The following is a 23,009-nucleotide window of genomic DNA, read 5'->3' as shown; positions in this document are numbered from 1 at the left end:
GAAGCAGCTCTCCAGCATCACTGCAGACATCCTTACCTGTCTGAACCTTTTGAGATGTATGATGAGAACATCAGGTAAGGTCCAGAGGCTCAGTGTGATGCTACCCTGCTGCAGCTGCTTGCAGTGTGGGCATCGCCATGCATCATCTGGGGCAAGCTAAAAGGAAGAGGCACGAGTGGGTATTAGTTTCCAAATTCCAAGGCAGCTTTCACTACACCACTGCTCCTCTGCTGTCCCAGGCCCCGCTGACCCGTACACCCCATTTATCTCCAGCATTTATCACGTTCATTGGAAACGCAGGGTTCCCAACGACGCTCTTCAAAACAGCGACAAGCAAAGGGACACGACGTCCACCTCACGCGGGAGGCACTTCCCACTGCAAGACGGAATTCAGCGACTACTGCTGTGCAGAGAAGCTATTTCCACCTTATAAACTCCAATTTCTTTTGAAGCAGGGGAGAAGAAAAAAAACAAAGGCAAAAGCAGGCAGGCTTGGCAGCCTGACTAAAAGTATTCTCACAAGAAAACCAGCAACAAAGAAAGAATCAGAACAGAAAGACGACAGGTGTACTTCGAATTTCATCTCTGACACCTCGCTGCCCTCTGGAAATCCTCTTCCTCCCTATGTCCCAATGGCACAGAGTTACAAACTGAAGAGATTTTCATTGTCCACCAAGCAGAATGTGTCTTTTCAAAGACAGGAACATGACACGCGCTTCCCTCCACAGCCCAGTGTTCAAAACACTCAGAAGCCAGAGCACTTTAAGCTGTCAAACCACTTCTCTCACCTCTGAAAGAAATGACAAGAAAGGCTCCAAAATCATTAAAGCTCAATCATGGGTCCACAGTCCACCTCTAGGACCATCCCTTTTTACAGCAGACAAGAGACCTCTGGCAAAGAAATGCAGATTGCTGGCGTGTTCCAGGCAAGGGCCAGATCAGACAGACCCATCTCTCCTCTGCCCTGTGGCACAACACCTCTCCTTCCACTCCAACCTCCTCACACCACGAGCTGAGCTGGAGGAGGAGAGCAGCCACGCTTCCAGAGAACTGAGCTCAGCAGTCACTGTGCTGCCGTTCGGGGGTTCCCACTCCGTGGTGACCCCACTCCAGCTCTGCTCAGGCTTGGAAACACACAACTGCTCCAAGACAGAGCAGCAAATTCCCATGAAAAAGCCACACTCTTTATAATGGATGCCAGAAAAAGACATCGCTATTGCACAGGGAGAAAACTGCAGAACAGAAGAGCAAGTTCTCATATCAACATCTGGGGGGAAAAAAAAAAAAAAAAAAAACAACAAAACAAAAAGCAGTACCTCCCACAGCATTCTCCTCGCTGCAGAGAACTCTGCTAGCAGGACTGGTAATTAGTGTTGTGTTACAAATTTATTCTCCTGTCTCAACACATCAGCGTTTGCAGAAAACAGCTACTCTGCTGAGTAGGGAGCTCAGGCAGCCCGTGGACCAGCCAGACCTCTCTTGGCTCTACGCAGTCCTGTCCCTACCTGTTCCTCTTTGGTGTACAGTTGGAAACACTGAGATAAAGTGCAGGTCTGAGGTTGATGATGAAGCTCTCTCTGCTGGCGGACGCTTTCAGAGTCTGGAATATACTCCTCTTCCGTATTCACAAACAAGCTGCACCAGGGAGAGAACACGTTTACCAGCACAGCCACCCGCTCCCCACGCTGCCGAGGAGCCGCTCGGAAGGCGCACACAGCAGCTCTTCCCTGGATTTGCCCCACTACACGAGTGAGAGCCAACTGGCAAGAGATCCTGCCAGGGCAGCACAACTGAACAGAGGGATAAACAGCTTCAGTGGGCACCCACTCCAGTTTATCTCAGACAGAAAAAGCTACTCACTGCCCACAAACTTTCTCACGTGAATATGATTTGTGGGGGAAGGATCCAGAGACGAGACACTTGCTCCATAATGCAATACTCTGACTACAGAGGAAAGAACTCCAACTTGGAGCAAGCGTAGTGCACCCAGTCCCAGTCTGGCCCTGCGGACAGGGAACAGGGCACGGGCTGGAGTTTCTGAGGAGTCTCACATTTGCTGAAGGGTGCATGATACACACAAGCAAGCTGCAAGCATCGCCCTTGAGGTGAACATGTTTTAAGGCTTTGTACTTCATACTTACTAATCTTTAGTTTCTTTGTCCCATTCTACCACTAATTTCACATGAGCAGTTCCCCCCTGTCCACATGACTTCAATGCCCTGGAGAGAAGAGCAGACAAAAGTCAGACCACCTTTCAATGGGAAGCCTACATTATCTTTCACGTGCATAAAACTTCTCTCCACTAGTCCTTCATCCTTCCTCCACTCCCACACACAGCTCAAGTTTGCAAAGGAATTCATACAGAAAGGAACATGGCAAAGCTAGAAAATTACAGTTACCTAAATACATTGGTTCTGTAAATAAACATATGCCTATTTACAGAACAGGTATCTACAAAAATTTTCTAAAGAATAACAGTCACTAAAAAACAAAGTTAAAAAATGGGGGGAGCAATACTCTCATTTTCATCTCCATTTCCACAGAGAGCAGACTCCAGATAGCACGGCACACAACTCAGCAACCCTCTCACAGCTTCTGGAGGACACTCAGTCGTTTCACTGCTCCTCAAGACTACAAAGTCCCTTCCACACATCCACACCAAGACAGCCCCTTTCTGCATGGCTACAGACTGCCTGCCCAGCTGACAAACCTCTCTCCACTCCTGGGAACGAGGACCAACCCACCTTTCCACTGTCGGATGGCAGAGGGGTCGCTCCTCCTGAGGTAGCAAGTACGTTATGCCCACAACACTGACTACTCGCAAGCTAAACGGGCAAACCTGCAACAAAGAGCAGAAGCCATCTCAGTTACTCAAACCCAACTTACTTACGTCCAAGCCTGCTCTCAGCACCAGCTGACACGTACTTTATCCTAGAATGTGTGGTTTACATGAGAAAGCAAATACACAGGGTCTCCAGTATGCCTCCACCAGGCAGCTAACAATGCTTTGTACCCAACAACTCCTCTATGATGACCAGAGAAGTTGTGGCTGCCCCATCCCTGGCAGTGTTCAAGGCCAGGTTGGATGAGGCTTTGAGCAACCTGGTGTAGTGGAGGGTGTCCCTGCCCATGGCAGAGGGTTGGAACTAGATGATCTTTGATGTCCCTTCCAACCCTAACCATTCTATGATTCTATCTATGAGACACCTCCCTCCACTCCTCTGCTCTCAGAGGGAGTTCTCACCAGAAACACAATCACTAAGCAAACGTCTCACCTTTTCTTTTAGGCAAAGAGCAGCACTAATCTCTCAGGTACTTCTTGGGGGGCAAGTAAGTGAAGCATACAATTCCTCCACCTGATCAGTCTAGTCCTACCTGTACCTTTCAGCACAGAGCAGACAAAAGCACCAAAGAGGTGGAATACCAGGCTTGGACATTAATGCACAAAGAAACACTGGAGAGCCTTCAGTTCAGCATGTGCAGCGTGTTTATCGCTCCAAGTAACCAGCTTCCCCTTTAGTTCATGTCACACAGAGCTGGAAGTCTCAAAACAGATGAATCATTTGCCTCACCTGCATGCAGGCTGCAGGCCGCAGGAAATACTGCATCTTCTCCAAAATCTCCTTCTGCAGAATATCCCAAGCAATTGTTTTTTCCAAATGCAACACGAAGGGCAAGCCAAACCTACAGAAAGGAGCAGCGTTTCAGGGAGCAATCAAAAGATTATTCTGTTCAGCAATCGGATCTCCAAACTCTGACAGTGCCACTCTCCTCCTCACTCCACCCCTACGGAGCTCAGCACGCTTTGGATGAAGCTGCCCAGACACAAGGCATTTAAAAGCTTGTCTCTAGAGGAGAAGTGCTTAACTTTGAGCAAACGCTGTTACAGCTGCCCATGAAGAGGGCCCTTTTTAACAGACTGCAGCCCTGCCGTGTGCTCCAGCAGCTTGCTCCAGGCTGCCGGGCTTTGCAACCGTTACCTGCCTGGGACAACTTGGTACGAAACAAACTTCAGCAGCTGAGACAGTTCTCAGCCAGTGGTTGGCACAAACGCCTTTGCCATGGTTGCTTCTCACTTCCCCCTCCCACTGTTTGTGCTCCAATTAAAAATTTCCATACATCATAGGATCTGGGCAGACCTGCTCGATGCTCTCTGAAACCAGACAGTTCTATAGAGAGGTGGTTTGTCCTTCCGACTGGTCTGCATCCACCACTTTCCAGTAATGCTGGACTATATTTGAAGTACACCAAAATTAGCAATATTTTGCTGTGTTCGTTAATGCTTTTTGATCAACATGTTCTTTAGCAAGCTAGGAATGCACATTGTCACTCCTCCACCTTGTGTGTTCACTACACAGTGAGTAAAACTCAGGTCAATGAAGGAAGCAGCCAGAAGAGTAACTGACTGAGAAGCTGCCACTCACCTTTTGCTCTGCTGTCCAGTGCACGCTCTGTTACACACCAGCAAGACAATCTTGTTGTTTGCTGCTGGTTTAGTAGAGGGCTGTTCCAGCTTTCCAGACTTCACTGTTCCTTGAGAGTAAGATATTGTTCGGGAGTGCTCAGTGCCACATTTCAAGTTATTCAGGTTATTGTTCACATGTATTCCTGAAAAATTAGGAGAAAAGAAACCTCTTGTTATGTCATTTGCCTTTAGCATCTTGGTGCCCCCCCTCATGAAACTCTCCTTTGGCTGCAGCGGAGCAGGTCAGTACGAAATCTTGACCAGCTTTATTACTTGTAGGAAGGCTTCAAAGAGCAATTACTTTTCAGAGTGATTATTTCTTTACAGAAAGAAATTACGTGCAAGTGCTCACCTAACTGATTTTTCACAGTAATTTGTACAAGTACTCATAGCTTTGTCTGCCCACAAGAAAAACTCAAATGATAGAAACCCTCCTTCTTACTTCCAATAATAAAATTTTCCTTGATTATGCTCTGTCTACCCAGGATGCCATTATTCCCTTTCACTGAAAGGGAGGTGCAGAGAAACTGTTGGTTTTGAGCTTTGAAAGAGAAAGTGTTTGTTTGTTCCCGAGACTGTTTATTCATCACTGGCAATCTGATTTTAAATAACACAATTTCAGTGGCTTCATCTGGTCCCTAGCAGGCCTTCAAATTAAGCCCGACAACAGATTTCACACTGAGCCAGCCTGGCCTGCAGAATCAGCCCCGGCAAGAGGAAGAAAGTGCACATCATTTCTTGATAACCTCCCAGCTGACACCACCACTGAGTCTGCTGGAACGAGTCTGGACAAAGCCAGAGTTGAAATCAAAACACCAGGACACCAACTACCTGCAGGACTTTTACTCGCAAGTATATCCTTTTCCAAAGCAAGCCTCCCTCACCCACTCACCTGAGGGGGGCATCCAGCGGAGTTATGGACTTACCTCTCTGACTGAGGATGCCCTCGGGCCTAAATATCTCTGGGGTCTCAAAGGCAAAAATGCAGTCGCTTTCATGAATGGTGTCCAGGTCATCAGTGTCGCAGAAGGAACGATGAAACCCATCGTAGTACATCTCCGTCAGCACGATCTAGAGCCAGCAGAAGCAAACCAGAACCCACTAAACTATCCGTGCCTGGCCCAGCTGAGCTGCCCCGTCTCTCAACTGGGATTTTCCTGCTAAGAAACAGTATTCCTCAAAACATCCTGGCATCGGCCAGGAACACGGAAAAGGACTGCCATAAAAGAGAAGCTGGGGTAAAGGCAGCACATGGAGATGTTTTGGTGGGATCCGACAGCTTTCCTGAAGCTCTTCCCACAGAGGAATTCCCCGCAGGTGCCCAGTGGCTCCCTCACAGCCAGCACACACCCATCACCGTGTGACCAGGCAGAAAGTCTGCACGCTCCACCGACGGCTATCCCGCCTTCACTAGGTCTCAAAAAGCCAACGCACAGGGAAAAGCATGATCCAGATTACCACCACCCTGCTTCCCCCCATTCGATCATCGGCAGCGAATTTCAATTCCTACATATCCAACACGGGATGAAAGCCTCCACGCTCCCTCCCACTGCAGGGAGGGGACGCGGGTGACCAGGCCAGCCCATTACCTGTTCCGTGGGTATCTTGGTCTCTGAGGAGACAGCCTCCCGCAGCCTGGCCACCGTTCCCGAGATGGGCACCGCCACCCCGATCCGCATGCAGTGAGAGCACTTCCCCTGGTACACCACGGTGATGTAGAGCGGCCTGCAGAGAGCATGGGAGGCACTGCTGGGGCAGTTCCTCGGACAGAGCCAACCCAACCTGGATGCATCCAGGCTGCACGTAAGCTCCAGGGCCCTCCTGACAGCCTGGACCCACCTCACACTGGAGTTACGTTCAGCTGCAGCCAAATACGTTTGATTTCCAAAGACTGTCCTTTCTACATGGACTGGTGTTACTTGTTCCCACAAGCTGAAACTCTTCTCAAAAAAAGCCCCACAAAGTTAAAAGTAAAACTCTACGACAAGGCAATCGTAATTTTCCGACAAGGACCTGTAATGCAGCTTAGGACAGTCCAAAGCAGCACCTTAAAGCACTCGGAGAGCTGCTGCTGGGAACAGCTGCTCCAGGTAGTCTCTCAGCACCCCATCCTGCCTCCAACAGCAGCCAGAAGTACTGCCTCAGGGTGGAGCAGGGGCTTCTGAACCAAACATGACACCATCATAGTTCGTATGTTATCTCCTTACTTTCTTCCGTTGCCTCCTGAACCCATACAAATTTACTGCACCCAAAGCATCAGGTGAAGGAGTTGCACAGCAAAACTATCCGGTGTATAATTAAAAATCTCTTTATCTTTGCTCTGAACTTTTCATCTGGATTTTTTTTCCTCCCTGGAGCTTTCTTCTTTATTGGCAACAGCTGTCTTTCAAAAAGCAAAGCATTTTGCAGGAAAGCTTTTAACTTCATTTTTTGAAACTGGAGTGATCAGTGAGACTGCTCTAAAGAAAGTGAAAAGTGTTTCATCTTTTTCCCCTTTTTAATTTCAAAATGCTATAAATTAAGTCAAAAGCAAAATGTTTCAGTTACCTGAATCAAAGATTATTTTTTTCTTCCAAAATTAATTCTATATGAAGTTAAGAGTGGGGGTGGAGGGCCATTCTGAAACAAGTAAAACGCTCAATTTTCAAATTTACCAGCACAGCAAAAAATTTGAGCCCCATATGGTCCTATCTATCTTTTTTAAAGACTTAACGGAGAGATTTTGCTGACATCTCCCTTCCTTCTGTAGCAAATTAAACAACTTATCTGCATGGGAAACAGCCAATGTTAAATTCCAGACAGTTACGTACCGTGTATGAGGCAAAGGAATCGGCAGCGAGACGCAGAGGAAAGGGTCAAACGTGTTACTCTGCTTCTGGCAATGAGGGCACGTCAGAGAGGACCTAGTACAAACGTCAGTCACGGAACAGAGTTACACCTCGTTTCATGGGGAAGGGATAAACCACCGAATCACAACTAACAGCCTTTGCATGTCCTCCTGGCTGCCCCTGGCTGCTCTTCCTTCTCCATACAGAGCAGCTCTGCACAGAGGCTGTGCAGGCACCGCTCCTCGTCTCTAGATCCCTTTAAAGCAATTAGTCTCTGAGTTCAGGGCATGCCAGGAAAAGATTTCACTACAGTCACTGAATTTGACTTTTAATAAACACCACCGCAAAATTAGTAATTCACCAACAGTAGCTCCAACATGGAAGACCTGAAAGATTTTTCTCTTTGGAGAGAGGGGAAGTGACAGGAACGAGAGGGCGACAGTCAGCACTGCGGGTGTACACATCTCTCTTACTTGGAAAGGAAAAACTCTGGACAACACACCTCCCACATCCAGAATGAACCTGCACCTTACACTGGCTTTGTGTTTTATGCCAGGCTGAAGGCTTCTCCTTTGCAAAGGAAGACTTGGCAAACACTGGGAAGAAAGTCCAGGAATTAAAATTCTTATAGTAGCACAGAAACAAGCCATCGAGGAGCACTGGAAATTAGGCTGTTTTCTGGTATTAGTTGTGAAATTAGAAAGCTCCCTTCCCAGGAAGTACGGGAAAACCCTGAAGGGACAGTAAAAGATCCAGCTCAGAATACCCAAGTGCCAGATAACAGGAACTCTGCAAGATGCCTGGGATCGTAACTCCCCAGCAGCCTCCAGGCACCTCTAGATCTTGCCACGGGCTCTTCCCTCTGAACAGCCAGAGTAAGCCTGAGCTGTCCTGAGTCTTTGCTCCACTGAGCACTGCCTAGCTTTCAGGACATCAGGGCAGGTGAAGAGGTGGCACACACGGTAGATTTCCAGGGTACACATCAAATGCGAAGTAGTGAACTTCTCTCCCTGCTCCAGAGCAAGACCTTAGTTCATGTTTCATTCAGTGTGCATTCAGAAACAGCTGTTAACACAATGACACCAGTCTCAACTGTACCAGGAGCTAGTGTCAGGACAGCGTTATACTGAGGTCACCAATAATGCCACAAAATTTCCAGTAGAGTATCATACCTGTACTGGGCTTGAAAGAGTTCCTGCACAAAAGTACTACTGATTGGAAAGGCCGGTCCCTCGAGCAGCACGTCATCTTCCAGCGGAGGCTAAAAGAGAAGCATAAACCCTTGAAGCACAGCCAAGCGTGGAGGTGCCCCACAGACAGCCCCAGTACTGGAGTACTCCGAGTCGAATTTGTGCCCTCCTTGCCCAAAACCACCAGAAAAACGTCACAAGATTTTTAAACAACAACAAGTGCACTCTTCTCACAGGGCTGGTTATGCAGGAATGCGAGGTAGCTAGGGCAGCCCAAGGCAAGGCAGGGATCTCACCCAAGATGTGTCTGGCATCTCCCCTGCAATGCCTCCCAGCTCTTGCAGAGCAGTGTGTGAGCAGTCACAAATGAGCCTATTGGGAGCACTTGCCAGGGAGCAGCCGGACTGCCAGTTACAGTCACAGGGCCGGAAACAAACAGTATTTTAAGCCAAGCTTTGGTTCCATCCGAACTATTGGACCTGAGAAGCCAAAAGGGAGATCTAATTTAAAAAGAAAGACTGCATGTAAAGTTACAGCTACTCTCCCGTCTTGGCTCCCAGCAAAATCCCTCACCTTGAGCGGAGCCATGCCGCTGTAATTCACTACGTTGTTCAGATCTTCATGGACTCTGTCTAGAAGCCAAAGCAGGAATTCCTGTGCATCGTGCTGGGCATTCCCACGGTACTGCATAGCGTTCTTGGACACAATGTTCTGCAGAGAGACAGAGATGGCATACAGCGAAAGCAGAATTGAGCTCCTCCCTGTACCAGGCTCTCACAATCCCACAGGCATGGGAACAGCACGCAAACCCAGAGACTGCCGACAGCTCTGGATGGGGCATGGCCTTCCCGTACCACCTGGGGACGCGGGACCCTCCGCACAACTTGAGTCAAAGCAGCAGCTGATGCCTTGCTGGGCAGACACTGCCCCCTGCTCTCCGGACAGACCAGAGGGGTTACGGCAGCGGTTACGGAGAAACCGCAGCACCAGTTCAACAGAAGCGCTTACAGCGAACTCGGGGCTCAGTTCGGAGGAGATGAGCACCAAAGTGACCGGTTTACAGCACTTTCCCACAAGTCAGGAGCGAGGCAAGCTCACTGCGATCCACCGCCAACGGCAGGCAGTATTTCCCATGCTAACACAGAGCCGAGGCCGGTTTTAATTGCACCTATCCACGCCCCACAGAGTCCGAAAGCATTCAACTCCTAAACCCTTCTGTTTGTTTAAGCTAAAGCAAAACAAGTATTTAGCCTCCTAACGTCCACGCGCCCTGCCTAGAGCGTTCCTGCTTGGGTGAGGTAACAGACTTCCCAAAGCCCAGACGCAGATGCTCAGTGCTGATACGGGCACACGATTCCAGGAACCAGCCGAGATCAGCTCATCAAAACTGCAGATGCTTCTACAAACCCACCATCCCAACAACGTGCAGGCAGAGCAAACTTACTCTGCACCAGACACCCTCTTAAGCACACACAGTACAGTCTCCATGTGATTTTCTCCACTAGGTATCAAGCACCCGCTACGCACACCTTGCTCATCCTAAAGACCATCTTCTCTCGCCACTTCCCGCAACAGAAAACGTGCCTGGGGCGGCCGACTGAGCAGGAGGAACCGTGCAGCTCGCACGGGTGTTGCACACAGCCATGATTGACTGTCCCAGCCGGGCAGACCTTCCCCTCCAGCTGGAGCAAGCACAGGGAGCCAAAGTGTCAGAGAGCGACCGACGCCAGAGCAGCGCGGGACGGACGGGTGCTGCTGGACTGGCAAACTCCCAACGAGGGAGGACTCAGCCACAGGTGCGATGTGCACAAGCGGCACTACTTCGGATACACACTAAGAACCTAGGGAATGCATCTCATTTAGTCCTGAATTTCCAGAAAAGTCGTCTCAGTAGGACACCAGCACACCCAAGGGATTCGCTCAAACCAGTTTTTCTTACAGACACAAACAGGAAGGGCTTGAAGCTCATCAGCAACCAAGATGTGCACTTTGCAGATTTATCCTTGCCCTGCAGCTCTGGGGACACCTTTCAGAACATCAAAGTTTACATCGAGCCCTCCAGCAGGGTGACACATGACCTTCTTCAGGACGTCTCCTTCTCAAAAAGCTGACAGGAGCCCGTACCAGGGTTTACCAGGGCAAGGTTGTTGTTCAACAACCAACATCAGGAAACACTTTCTCTGCTCCCGCTCTCTGGTCTCACTTTTACCTCCACAGCAACACCCAGCCAGCACTCACCACTGAGCACCACGAGACACGGCGCAGGCTCTGGAGGTCCAGAGCCAGGCACCAGCATCCACAATCAGCAGGAATGCTCTCCGGAGTGATGTGCCATGGTGGGCTGACCCTGGCAGCTGGGCCAGGGTTCCTCCCCAAGCAGCAGACACCATCACTGCCAGAGAAGAAAAGCCAGTATGTTCTGCTGCTTCAGGGAGGCCCCAGGCTGCAGCCGGGAGAGCCAGCCTCTCCTCCCACTGCTCCTGGAAGAGGCAAGACCTCCGTCTAACATGTGGACATGGGTCGGCCACCCCCACACTTCCACTCCATCAATTTTAACCACAAAGTCAACACCAGGCTGATGGCAAAGCTCAGGTCAGTCGCACAGCTATTCCCCAACCTCTGACTACGGAGAAAAGCAGTTGTCTGGGATGTGCCAGGTTAGCAGTGCAGCACCCGCTCCGTCAGCACACCTGCGGAGAGACAGGAAGCACACGGGACTCAACCCGTTTGAGCAGCGTCCCCAAACAGGGGCAGGGGCACCAGCAGAGACCAGACCGCACCTGCAGGCCAAGAACCCGGCGGGAAGGCTGAAGCAGACCCACATCCGAGGGGCACCGCAGGGGCCAGGCAGGAGCATGGGACCAGAGCTTCTCCATGGCTCTAATCAGACTTTGCAACAGATTTGAGAAATGAGGTTGGGCTGCTGGCTTTATCCCTCTAGAAAATGGGGTCACCAGAAGGAGGGGGTGATGAAAAAGACAGGAAAGGACTGATAAACATATACTGTCTATCCTCTATAATCTGTCCACCTGCCTCAAGGCAGCAAAATAAGGGAAAACAGAAATAATCTGCTCTCATTACATATGTACAAGCCCTTCTGACAACAGATTTACTGCCCTTGCCTGCACAGGGACCAGCACCTCCCACATAAAATATGTGAACACAGTTTTAAACAAGCCCACAGTGAATACTCACCTCTGGACCACACAGGTGCCAGCCCAGCGCCCCCCCTGCTTGGTGCTCAGTGTAACGTGCTGCAAGTCAATTTACTGAGGAGAAAAACCTGAAGTAGTCTGCAGGGACTCAAAGATTAAAGGAACCAAACAGCCTTTGCTGCTCCTAGTTCCCATTAAGCAAAACAAGATCCACTGGCAGGAAAAGAGCGACAAAACATGACCCAAAAAATGATGTTAAGTCTCTTCAGATATCAGCCTGATACCTCTTGCCCTCCTTCAGCAGGAAGCCCAGTGAACTATGTGTGTTGCACCAATTTATTGGATTTAACACTAACCATGAAAATACAGTGAACATAGTTGCAGATCCTGATCCCATACCAAAACACTCGACATTCACCCAGTAGATATTGGGACAAGACGGCAATGACCTAGAGAAGCCCAGTTCAGCTGTGCTAGAAACCCACCGCCCCCCAGTTGCACCTAAAGACACCACCTCCTCGTCTCACCAGCTGACATTCACCAGCCCAGACCACAGACTTTCACAACCAGACCTCTCCTTCGCATCACTAAACACCCTTCGGTCAAACACCGCGGCACAGGGTCCCACTCCCACCAGCTTTATTACAATTCCCAGTCTTATACTTCTCCCGTTAGGCTCATGGAACACTAGTTTCTTGATGCAACATGCATTCTTCTGTTTTTAAGCAAGCTCCAGGCTGACCCACCTCAGGGCGCTGACAAAGCAGCTCCCGCTGCTGGGTACCTGCAGGGCCCCGCGGCAGGTCCCGAGGAGCCCCGCTCCGCAGACCAGCCCTGCCTCGAGCAGGGGTGCTGCAGCTGCTCCCCCTTCCAGCCCGAGTCCATGGTCCAGCTAACAGCCAGTCGTTGCTGACACGATGCAGTGGGTCATTTAGAATCAGGAAAAATCAGTATTCCAAAATATCCAGGATGTCTGCAGCAAGGCGAGAAGGCCGATGTTCGCAGCAGCTGTGTTTAGCTGAACGCACCCAGACAAAGGCGCAGGGAAGAATTTCAGACATACATGTATAGACTTCCTTTGCAAACACTCTCTCTGTTTGAAAAATTTACACTGAAAATTAAATTTAGCCTTTCAATTACTGTGTCAAGTTCCAAACTGAAAAGCAATCACTAATGTGTGAAGCAGAGATTTTAGCCCAGTCTGAAGCCATTATCTCACTACATCTTTTCTCTAGAACTGCTACCCATGCCTCCGCAGCAGCACGCATGCCTTTTACCAGCCTCATTCATCCTTCCCATCCTGTCCTGCACCCCGCTCAGCACACCGAGGTGACAACGTCCAGCACCACCACTGCGGGAGGGCTCCAACAGCAGTGTCAGGTCGCAGCAAGACCAAGCTCATTCTTCTTAGCAGTGATGTGACCGAAGAGGGCCAGGAGACAGAGAGGTGCTGAAACACACACACACCCCCCCCACCCCAGCAGCGTATGGCCCTCTCTGTGCTAATATACACAAAGGTACGATATCATCAGGGCAGCATTAACACTTCTCAGGCGGCGTGCTAAGAGCCAGCTGCCTTATCTGGTCTAGTTTGTTTAGTGAAGTTAGCCAACAGGTGCTCCCACTGCACTTAAAGTCCTAGTCTAGACTGAGCTGAAGATAAAAGGGTCTTTAGTATCGCTGGGAGGAAGTGAATCCGGTATTTCATGTAAAAAAAGGGGTGTGGGGGGGAGCGTGTATGGAAACGGACATAAGTAAGGACTTCAGGAATCCAGGCTAATGTTCACATCGCCTCTCTCCCAGTGTCCCCAGCACATCACTCCAGTCTAGACCCTCACTGGCTTTTGCTGATGTGTGTTCCTGGTGATGTGCCATCCTACAGCGAGCCACACAAGGCTGTAACACCCCGCAGCAGAGAACTCGGGGGATTTGCAACAGCCACGTGCCTTGGGCTGTATCTGTGTCACTCCCTGTCTCCGAAGCATCTCCGTGATAGCTGTTCTGGTTTCCTCAACACTCTCGCGGCCTGAGCGGACCAGGGATAAAGAGCTGCCTGTGGAGACAGATCACAAGACGTTGGAAGTGATTCAGGAAGCACTACAGAATATCAGATGCAATTTCCTCACAAGAGGCTCTGCTACAAAAACACTCCAGCAATAGCAGCGTGTTCCCAGCGTTACTCACGCTTCCTGCCATCGCTGCTACAAGTGGCTTTGGTGTTACTTAAACCTCTGCATCTGCTGCTCTGTGAAACACTCTGTGCCCTCCTCCCAGTGCAGTCCGAGATGCTGGGGCAGCAAAGCAGCCCGAGACAGGCAAGGTGGAAAGGAAGACCAACAAGCACGCAGCGTGGAACAGTCAGTACTAAGGAACATGATTAAATCCAAGTGAGAAACAAAGGCGTTCACTCAAATAAACAATTTAACTGTTTGGGAAAAACACCGGGAACTCCTAAAGCACAGCCTCCGCTCAACTAGACAGCTCGGCCGTCAAATGCAGCCCCACACGCTCCAGTCTCCAAAGCCAGCCCTCTCGCCAAGGCGGAGCACGAACAAGTGGTGGGGTCCCTGCACTGCAGCCTTGTGGCACACCAGGCTGGCCATTCCTGAACAGCTCCAGTGGCGTCTGATGGGCAAAACGAGCAAGTAGCAGCTCGCCATTGAGCATCACCCAACCTGAACTTCTTTGTCTTTATTTTCTCAGACTCCCCTTCCAGCTCATCAGCTGCAAACGCAGTGCCAGCGGGTCCCCTGCCCGGCTCCGGAGCACTTGGCCTCTTCTCAGCACAGGGCTACAGCAGTTCAGCCTGGTCTGTAATGGTGCGATCCAGGTGACACCCATGGAGCTCAGGCACCGACTTCGGTTTAGACGAGGCCACAACTGCAACACCCCTCCCCAAGATACCTGCTCAGGCACCCGGGCTGCATCCCAGCTGCAGGAGGATTACTTTACACAGAGACAGGCGCAAGTCAAGGCATAACCTCGAACTTTCTCTCCTCTTCCGCCCATCAAATAAGATTAGACAACATCTCGTTTTGCTGGTCCTGCTTACGCCGAATCCGCTGCAGTAAAGCAACAGCAATTGCAACTGGCTCCAGATACAGAGTTAAGCAGCAATTCATTTAAAAAACACATAAAGACACATTAAAACTACTACATTTGCCAACCCCCCCCAGCCTTTAATCCTCTGCCCCTAATCTAGCTCTGTTGTAAGTACAGGTGGTGCATACGAACAGACTCCGTCCGTCACCAGCGGGTATTAAGATCGGGTGCAGCTCTTCCAGATGTGAGATACCAGGAGCGAGCAGGGACTCTAAAGCTCCCTCCCAGCACCTTTCCCTGACTGCACGGCCGTGCACCTCCAGCCCTTTCCTCAGCTCAGCCCCTCAGAGTGCAGCAGGAGAAGGAACGGAACCCTCCCTTCCCCCAGATGGGCGAGCACTGGCACGCAGGCACCCTGAATGGAAGTGGCACCACCAGGAGAGATAAGAGGGGGAAAATCATGATCTCATATCGATCGCATACACTTATCTAACCCCCTAATGCAAGCCCCCTACAACCAAACAAGTCCCTGTCCGTCTATAAAGCAGATTTACGGCAAAGACGCATTATCATTTTTATCAGCCCACTGAAAGTTTAATCATCGTTCATCCATTGCTCTAAACAGATGCAATAAATAAATCCAAACACAGCTGAACTACCGGCCCCTCCTTTGCTGCTGTTATTGTTCCAGATCACAAAGACAACAACTAAAGGAAAAATGTCAGTCTGCTATTTTCCAGTGTGCCTCTGGTAGGAAGCAGCTGTGGAAAGGTTTTTGTACAAGAACGGATGAAGCCAGCTCATTAGAGACCTGACACAATGACACACGTGAGCAGGAAAGAAAGGCCATTCTTTATCTTTCATTGAACACCATCAAGTTACGCTCAATCAGAACTTTTTTTTTTTCTTTTTTAAATCCCACAGACATAGTTCTCTGTTTGGGCAACTTCTACAGCAGACATCTCATGAAGAGCATTTATCTAAATCACTCCCTCCCCTCACGCACAGAAACAGCAATTTCCCCTCTCTGAAGCAAGATGTTCTTTCCTGGGGAAAGCAATACCTGGGAAACAGCGCGGTTCAGACCTTCTGTTCGTCCCCAGGCACAGGGACAAAGCCAAGGCCAGCAGTGACCCTTCATCCACTGGACATCCACTTCCCCTTCGTCCACTTCCCCTGCTGGAAGTGCCAGCAGGGACCATTACGCTCCTTCCTGGCCAGAGCCCTGCCACTGGCTGCCGCCAACAGACCTGCACAGCTTCCAGCACTCGGGACACGTCGGCTCGGCTGCTGCAGGCTGCACGCAGCAGGAGAAAAAGAAAACTACGGAGACTCAGGGCAATGAGCCTCCCCCTCCGCCAAGGCTCCCCGGAATGCCGGCTGCCTCCCCACAGCAGCACGCAAAGCGCTGGCACAGCGGCACACCTGGAAACCCACCCTTGCTGCCAGGAGCCAGGGATTCGGTGGCAGAAAGCCTCTGCAGCATCCCCCTGCACGCGCAGGGCCCCGCGCTGCTGCGGAGGGCCAGCAGGCTCATGGTCCCCCGAGCTCAGTGCCAGGCCAGGATCTGCCCACCTGCCTCCTGTCCAGCACCCAGGATGAGGCACTGGTCCTCTGTCCACTGGGACAGGTGAGATCTCCACTGACCAATCCTTACCACAGCTCTCCAAAAGGCAGAAAAAGGCAGTTTTGAAGACAGCAGGTCTGTCGAAGCAGCCAGCACAGGACAAAACACTCCTCCTTCGCCCCACAGGGCAGCCTGGAGGTGCTGGGCTCTGGAGGACGCACCCCACGGACGAGCACCCACCGTCCCCAGGGCTGGTGCAGAACGGCTCCCCGCACAGCCAGGCCCCTGCCTGCCACGGAGCAGGAAACAAGCACAGCCATTCAGTATCCCACTGCAGAAAGCAACACCAAGAGAAGCGCGGCAGAGCGCAGCACGCCAGCTCTCCGTGGCATTTAACTAGCCCAGGCAAGAAGCATCACCCCACTGGCCCCTGCCTGACATCTGTCCCACGCTGGCAGCTACTCTGACCCCTCCAGGCTGAACCACAGTTAATCCTGATTAACCACCTTTCTTCAACACAGAAGGAGAAAGTGAAGTTTGTCGAGATGACACCTTCCAGGGCTGCCGCGTGCGCAGGCAGCGCTCCCTCCTCCAGGCAGGCACCAGCAGGCAGAGCGGCTGGCAGCTCCCCAGCGGGGCAGAGCACCACAGGAGCGGGCAGAGGGCTCGCAGCCAGGGCCAGCACCCCTCAGCCGCCTGTCCCATGCAGAAAAGGGACCCGGACATGAAAGGTGGGTTGTTGGGTGCTGTGTTCCCAAACAGGCCATCAACCGTGGCCGTTTGTAAATGCCAGTGTGCAACACAGGGCACAGAGAAACACAGAGATCCAATTAAGCCACCTAAGAACGAGCATTCCCTCACCCTTTCCACGAGTTGCCAGGCATGACACGGTTTTCACACTTCCACCATTCGTACTTCTGTGGAGGCAGCGCAGAAATAAAGATCTCAGAGCTCAGAAGGCAGAGAACAAGTTTTGGCAACCACGTGCAATCGCCCTTCCAGCCCCAGAGAGGGTCCATCCAGCCGTCAGCCCCAGGGCCACCCCGCAGCAGGGCCGCAGAGCTGCTCCACATTGGGGTCTCTTCCCCTGCCCCCCACTTCCCTCCACTCTTCTCCTGGATGTGAGCACCACATCGGCCTCATCCTCTAGCAGAACCCTCTCAGCAAAACCAGCGCCTGACCTCCGGACTCCCAGCTCAGCTCTCTGCTCCCCCAGCCTTCTGCTGCACTTACTCAGGTTAAAGTTTGAAGTATAACCCAGAAATCCCCAGAAACGTCTTTGGATTTGACAAGTAAATCAGACTGCTGCTTTAAGGCAACCAGGTTCTTGCTGCAGGAAATCCTTCTCAGGGGCTTTATATGAGGGGACAGAAAAGCAAAGAAAATATGCTTCAGTTGTAAGGAAACATACACAAAGAAAAAAGTAAAACAAAACAAAAACCACACACAGACAGAGTAATGGACTTGCATCTTATTGATCATTAACATTAAAACAAGAAAAGCCTAACTTGGAAAGACTGCCAAAGACCTTTGTGATCCCACTGAAGAGGGAAACATGTTCCCATGATGTCAAAAAAGCATCACAATAACAATGTAGAAAATTTATAATTTGCTTTTTGTTTCAAGTAGAGTGTGTCAATTCCAAGTCCCAGAGCAGCTCCAGGACAAGGCTCCTCATTTCAATGCCACCACTGGGAGCACCTGGACTGAACTGGAACAAGCACTTCAAGACCCCACTGACCCTAGTCAAAGCCCTTTTAGAGGAACACAGGAACTGAAACACCGGGAACCAAGAGACAGGGGACTGGGAGGGAAGAGCGGAGGTCTTGCATTCCTTCTCTCATGTCCCATTCTCCCAGCTCTCTGTGCAAAGGGAGGACAGTCTGCTCTCCATGGAAGTAGTTAGGAATAAGCAGTTGCCACTGTTCAGAATAAAAGAACTGATTGCTGCGCTGGGCTGCGAGCAGGATAATTAACCACGGCCCAGGGGATCCCGCGTCCCGTGTAGCCGGCCCCGTGAGCAAAGCACGTGGGCTCCAGTGAGCAGAAGAGCTGGTGGCCGACAGCTCGGGGCGCAGGACTGATGGCTCCCAGGCAGCCTTCGCTGAGAACCGCTGACGGTTAGTCCGCAGCGGGAGGTGGGTACTCTGCAGGAGCCCCTTCACGATTTGGAGTTCGTAATTCACAGAGAAGCCACCAACACAGCTGTCAGGCTGCTCGTCCCAAGTGCAGTATTTACACCCAGCGCACTTCCAAAACACAAGCACCTCGGAACTGTAACAAAATTAGACACAGCTACTACAAAACCTTACAGTAAACACAGGTTTAAAAACAAATAAATAAAAATGGAAGCAGCACTATTAACCTGGCACAACAATCCCTGCTCTACTAACAGGGATTAATTCAGGTTCAGATCTAATTCTGATAATCCAGCTCAATCAAGTTCTTATGACTCTGCTGTATTTGCAGCACACACTGCAGGTCACAAAAGTAAGGCAGTCTTCATCTTGTAGGGAAAAAAAACAAAATCAACACGGTTCCAGCATACAAAGGGTCTTGTTAAACATTGACATGCTTCAGTGTGCAACTGGCTTAGCTACAAAGAGAGCCTCAAAACAGTAAACAGCCTCATCATCCACAGGAGACCAGAACTCCAAGGAATGCAAAGATAGAGGATTTGGATAAGTACGTACAATTTTTCAAGCCAAGTTACTTTAAATAAAAATTCTTCTCGCTTAAGACCCCATCAGCACCTCTGAGTGACACGGACCAGTTCCCCGTTACAAAGGGCCCTCTGTCCTCACTATCTCGGGCTCCCAGGAACTTTGCACGCAGAACGGGACAGCTCCCTGGGAAAAACAAGCCCGAAGCACAGCTACTGCTTACACAATAGATGTTTGTCACCATTGTCACCCCATCACAAAGGGGAAAGAGGAAGCTCAAGCTGCAATATTGGCCCTTGTTATGAAAGCAGCAGCTCTGTTTAGGCAGGAAAATAAAAACCACTGAGCAATCGGAAGAACACGATTGTTAAACTGCAACTGAGCGCAGGACAAACAGGAAAGTCATCCAAAGCAGAGATAAAATCCCAACATCCATCACCTCCACCACGGTGATCCTATATCATCTCCCTCAGAAGGGCTGCCCAGGCCCCCTTCTGCTCCCAGCCCCTGGGCTGCCACTCAGGAAAACAAACCCTCTGCTTCCACATCCCAGTCCATTCCTTCCCTGACTTTTTCCTAGTGCTACAGCCTTCCAGATCTGCTGCTCCCCAGCCGCTTCCCGGGGCTCCTCCAGCTCCCGTGAAGCCGTGTTTCCCCGCACCCCTTGCCTGCCACTAGCTCAGCCTCCTGCACCCGCAGTAAGCCAGGCACGTGCCCCGGGCAGCCAACGCCTCCGAAGCAGGAACGGCAGGGGGTGCACACAGGGGGTGCACACAGGGGGTGCACACAGGGGGTGCACACAGGGGGTGCACACAGGGGGTGCACACAGGGGGTGCACACAGGGGGTGCACACAGGGGGTGCACACAGGGGGTGCACACAGGGGGTGCACACAGGGGGTGCACACAGGGGGTGCACACAGGGGGTGCACACAACTTCCAGTTCAATCACAGAGAGCAAGTGCTCCCACAGCCTTCCATGGTGCCCCTTCTGCAGCAGACCCTTGCCCTGAGCATAAGCCACTGCAAACGACCCAGAGAAAGCTCCGCATGGATCCACGCTGCAGACCAGCAGGACAAAACTATTTGAAAATCCTTCTCGTAGCAGAGAGAACTGTCAGGTTTGAAAGGCAGAAGCTGGCAGAGGCCCTTGTGTTTCAAGGAGATGTGACCAGAGAGGACGAGCGAGCTGCGGGGCAGGTGAGCGCTCCGGCCCTGCTCTCCGTGCACCGGCTCTCCTGCACGGCTCGCTCTGGGCCCTGCCGCTGCACGACGAACCATTTCACACAAACCACTTGTTTCAGCTGCACGTCCCTTGTTTTCAGCAGCAGGGCTACGTGATTCACGAACCCATGGGATGGGTTATTTCTTGAAGACTAACATAATAATGGAGAAAATGCTACCAAGAAAAAACAGCTAAGGGTAAAGAGCGTCTAGAAACTCACCCCCTCCAAGGCCAAGTTCACAAGGACTGAGACAGACTCTCTTAAAAAAGAACTTCCTCCGCCCCAAGAAAAAAGCCCACAAATACAAGAAAAAGCAAGAGGATAAGTATTATCCTTTATCCTAAAATACGCTTAGTGCCTGCAGATAAGTAAGGAAGTGTCTTCACCCAATTATATTCAGTGCCAAAAGAAGAAAAAAAAACACCCAAACAAACCAAACACCACACATGGATTTCTAAGCACGCTGGCTGAAGAGATTTTTGACTATCAAACAAATTACTATCAATAGCTATTACTGTCGCAGTGAAAGCACAGAACGACTCTCCTGAAAATGCTTTTCATCCTTAAAAAAAAATTTAAAGCAATGAAGACAGGGAATGTAGCGCAAGCTGTGGGGGATGATTTTCTTGTTTTGGGGAGAAGCAGCAGTTTGCTGAGTGAAAACGCCAAAATCTTCCCCTTTCTCAACTCTAAGCCTGTTGTATATATTTATAAATTAACTGCACCAATCCACTGCTGAAGAAAACCGTAATTAAGAACACTGAACTCAATACCGGGTTCAGGCTACTCGACTGTCTTCAGAGGCGTTAATTACCATCCCAAGTAATTGACCCCTGTAAGGAAACAGCAGCACTCGACATAATGACAAAGGTGTTCCAAGTCAGACAGTGTTGACACGGAGCAGCAGTGAACAGGACCTACTGGGACAAGATCCCCCACAGCGAGACGCTTTTTAAAAACCTCCAGGGGACCTGGGAGGCGGAAGATTGATGGGCTCCAGCTACATCAACGAGTAGCAAAGTGCTCTCTTACCGTTAGTGGTGCCTGCAAATAAGCAAAGAAAGCTCCGCTATAAAAAACCCGTACCTTGGGACACGGTCTTCCTTTACTCTCCAGACCTGTTTCTCGTCCTCCCTCCGTCGCTCTTCTCTGAACACCTCTGCCGCAGGCCCACTTACACAGCGCTTCTTGGCCTAGAAAGTGATCTGCTTTCCCCTTGGATTTTACCAGTTATGCTGGCAAAAGAGAATTCTGCTTTCGCAACCTTGTATTCCTGTTATTACTCAGGAGAAACCCAGGATTTCTTCTCCTGCCGGAACGCCTCTAGAGTGGCGAAGGATTACGATAAAGGCGAGTGCCGCGTGGTGCTGCCAGGACTGGATGCACGAAAACCGCAGCTGAGCAGATCCGCTTCCCAAGCGCTGCTCCATCAACAAACACTCCTGAGAACGCCAGCGCCGCACACGGTCCCTGCCCAGCGCCCGCACAGCCACCTGCGCCAGGCATCCTCCAGAGAGGGCAGTGCCTTCGCTCCAAAGGCAAACAGCCGGGCTCCCCAGGGAATATCCCACACGGCCACGGTGAGGGTGGATGCAACCGCCTGGATCACACAGGAGAAGCAAAGGGAGGAGGTGCCGGCTGTGCGTCAGCCAAAACAACTGAGGGTACCAAAGACTGCTGACAACTCAGAGAAGCCCCTTGGACATCCCACCATCTGACAGACACCAAGAGAGAACGGACACTGGTGCCCACGGTCTCCATCTGCTGCTGCATCCCATCTGAACCAAAGGCAGAGAGCCCGAGAACACGTGAACTACGTTCTTGCGGTGTTTTCATGCATCTGTGCATCCTCTCTCCAACTCGGTTTGCAAGAAAAATCCCCTAAAGTAAAGGTCTTTCAGTTATTGGTGTGGAAGCCACCACCTACCCTCTCATTCTTTCACACGGCCAAACAAGTTTTATATGCCAGGGAATCACTCTTACGATGAAGATTCACAATATCCTTACTGTTTTGAGAAGCAAGGTAGACCTGGAACACTTTTAAAACAGTTATTTCATCCAAAAGCATTGCAGGGCATTTTTAAACCATAGGTGCAACAACCATGTCCTCTGCTAGGACAATTCCTGGGGTGAGCGCACTGCCCGCCGTGGGGCACAGCGCTACACAGGGGCCGGGGCAGGGCAGGAGACGGTGCTGTGGGATCAAACCACGGCGCGAGGGCTCCAGCGGGGACAACGCCATGGTATTAAACACCAGCTAGCAGGAGGTTACGATCTTGTACTCCTGCGACTCAGTCCCCAAATCAGCCCAAACTCCCAAGTGCTGGGAGAGACTGGGAAGCTCACCTCTCAACGGCCAGCACCGCTACCTCCTTCTCCTGTGCACGCTCACAGCTCCTGGCTCCAGTGCCTCAACAATTAGTGGCAACTATTCTAACGGCAACACGACAGAGGCATGAAACAGCAGAACGGACACTTTCACCAGCAAAAAACAGCAGAACCATCAGCTGGCTTTCAACACCGTCCGTAACCAACATAGCAGTAGTGCCGCGACTGCAGGCACTCGGCCCAGGGACAGCCAGAGAGCCAGGGGTGGCTGCCATGGCCAATGGCACCGGCACACAGCACTGCCATGGGCACACAGCACTGCCACTTGGCCAGGTGCCCGCACACGGCTCCGGGTGTGCTTCTCCTGAAGGATGCCAGGAAGCCAGAGCAGGTCTCCAGAGCTACCGGCGTGCAGCTGGCGAGGCCAGACGGGCTTTCGCTCCGTGCGAGCGCTCGGACCAGCGCCATGGCCCCACCACACCCCAGTGGCCAGAGCAGCCTGAGGTGCCCATGACGGGGGGAACACACGTCTCCCAGTGTCCCCGCCA

General features: G+C 51.1%; 1 protein-coding gene across 3 annotated transcripts in view; it reads right to left on the bottom strand.

The window, feature by feature from the left end:
- Window positions 1–23,009, bottom strand: part of USP31 (ubiquitin specific peptidase 31) — a 34,754-nt gene that overhangs the window by 10,935 nt on the left and 810 nt on the right. For 2 of the 3 annotated variants that reach the window (XM_086622187.1, XM_086622186.1), the window contains exons 2-12: window positions 9,057–9,194; window positions 8,466–8,554; window positions 7,276–7,368; window positions 6,055–6,190; window positions 5,392–5,536; window positions 4,425–4,608; window positions 3,573–3,684; window positions 2,745–2,839; window positions 2,142–2,219; window positions 1,506–1,635; window positions 37–156 (exon numbers count right to left, since the gene is read on the bottom strand). In XM_086622187.1, coding sequence (XP_086478313.1) covers window positions 37–156; window positions 1,506–1,635; window positions 2,142–2,219; window positions 2,745–2,839; window positions 3,573–3,684; window positions 4,425–4,608; window positions 5,392–5,536; window positions 6,055–6,190; window positions 7,276–7,368; window positions 8,466–8,554; window positions 9,057–9,194 — 1,320 coding nt within the window. The remainder of the gene's footprint in view (window positions 1–36; window positions 157–1,505; window positions 1,636–2,141; window positions 2,220–2,744; window positions 2,840–3,572; window positions 3,685–4,424; window positions 4,609–5,391; window positions 5,537–6,054; window positions 6,191–7,275; window positions 7,369–8,465; window positions 8,555–9,056; window positions 9,195–23,009) is intronic. The other variant, XM_086622188.1, reaches the window with a different exon arrangement.

Source organism: Tauraco erythrolophus, chromosome 17, assembly GCF_009769465.1.
Source record: "Tauraco erythrolophus isolate bTauEry1 chromosome 17, bTauEry1.pri, whole genome shotgun sequence".
NCBI lineage: Eukaryota > Metazoa > Chordata > Aves > Musophagiformes > Musophagidae > Tauraco > Tauraco erythrolophus.
Note: the sequence above shows the minus strand (reverse complement) of the source record. Positions and strands in the feature narration are given on the sequence as shown.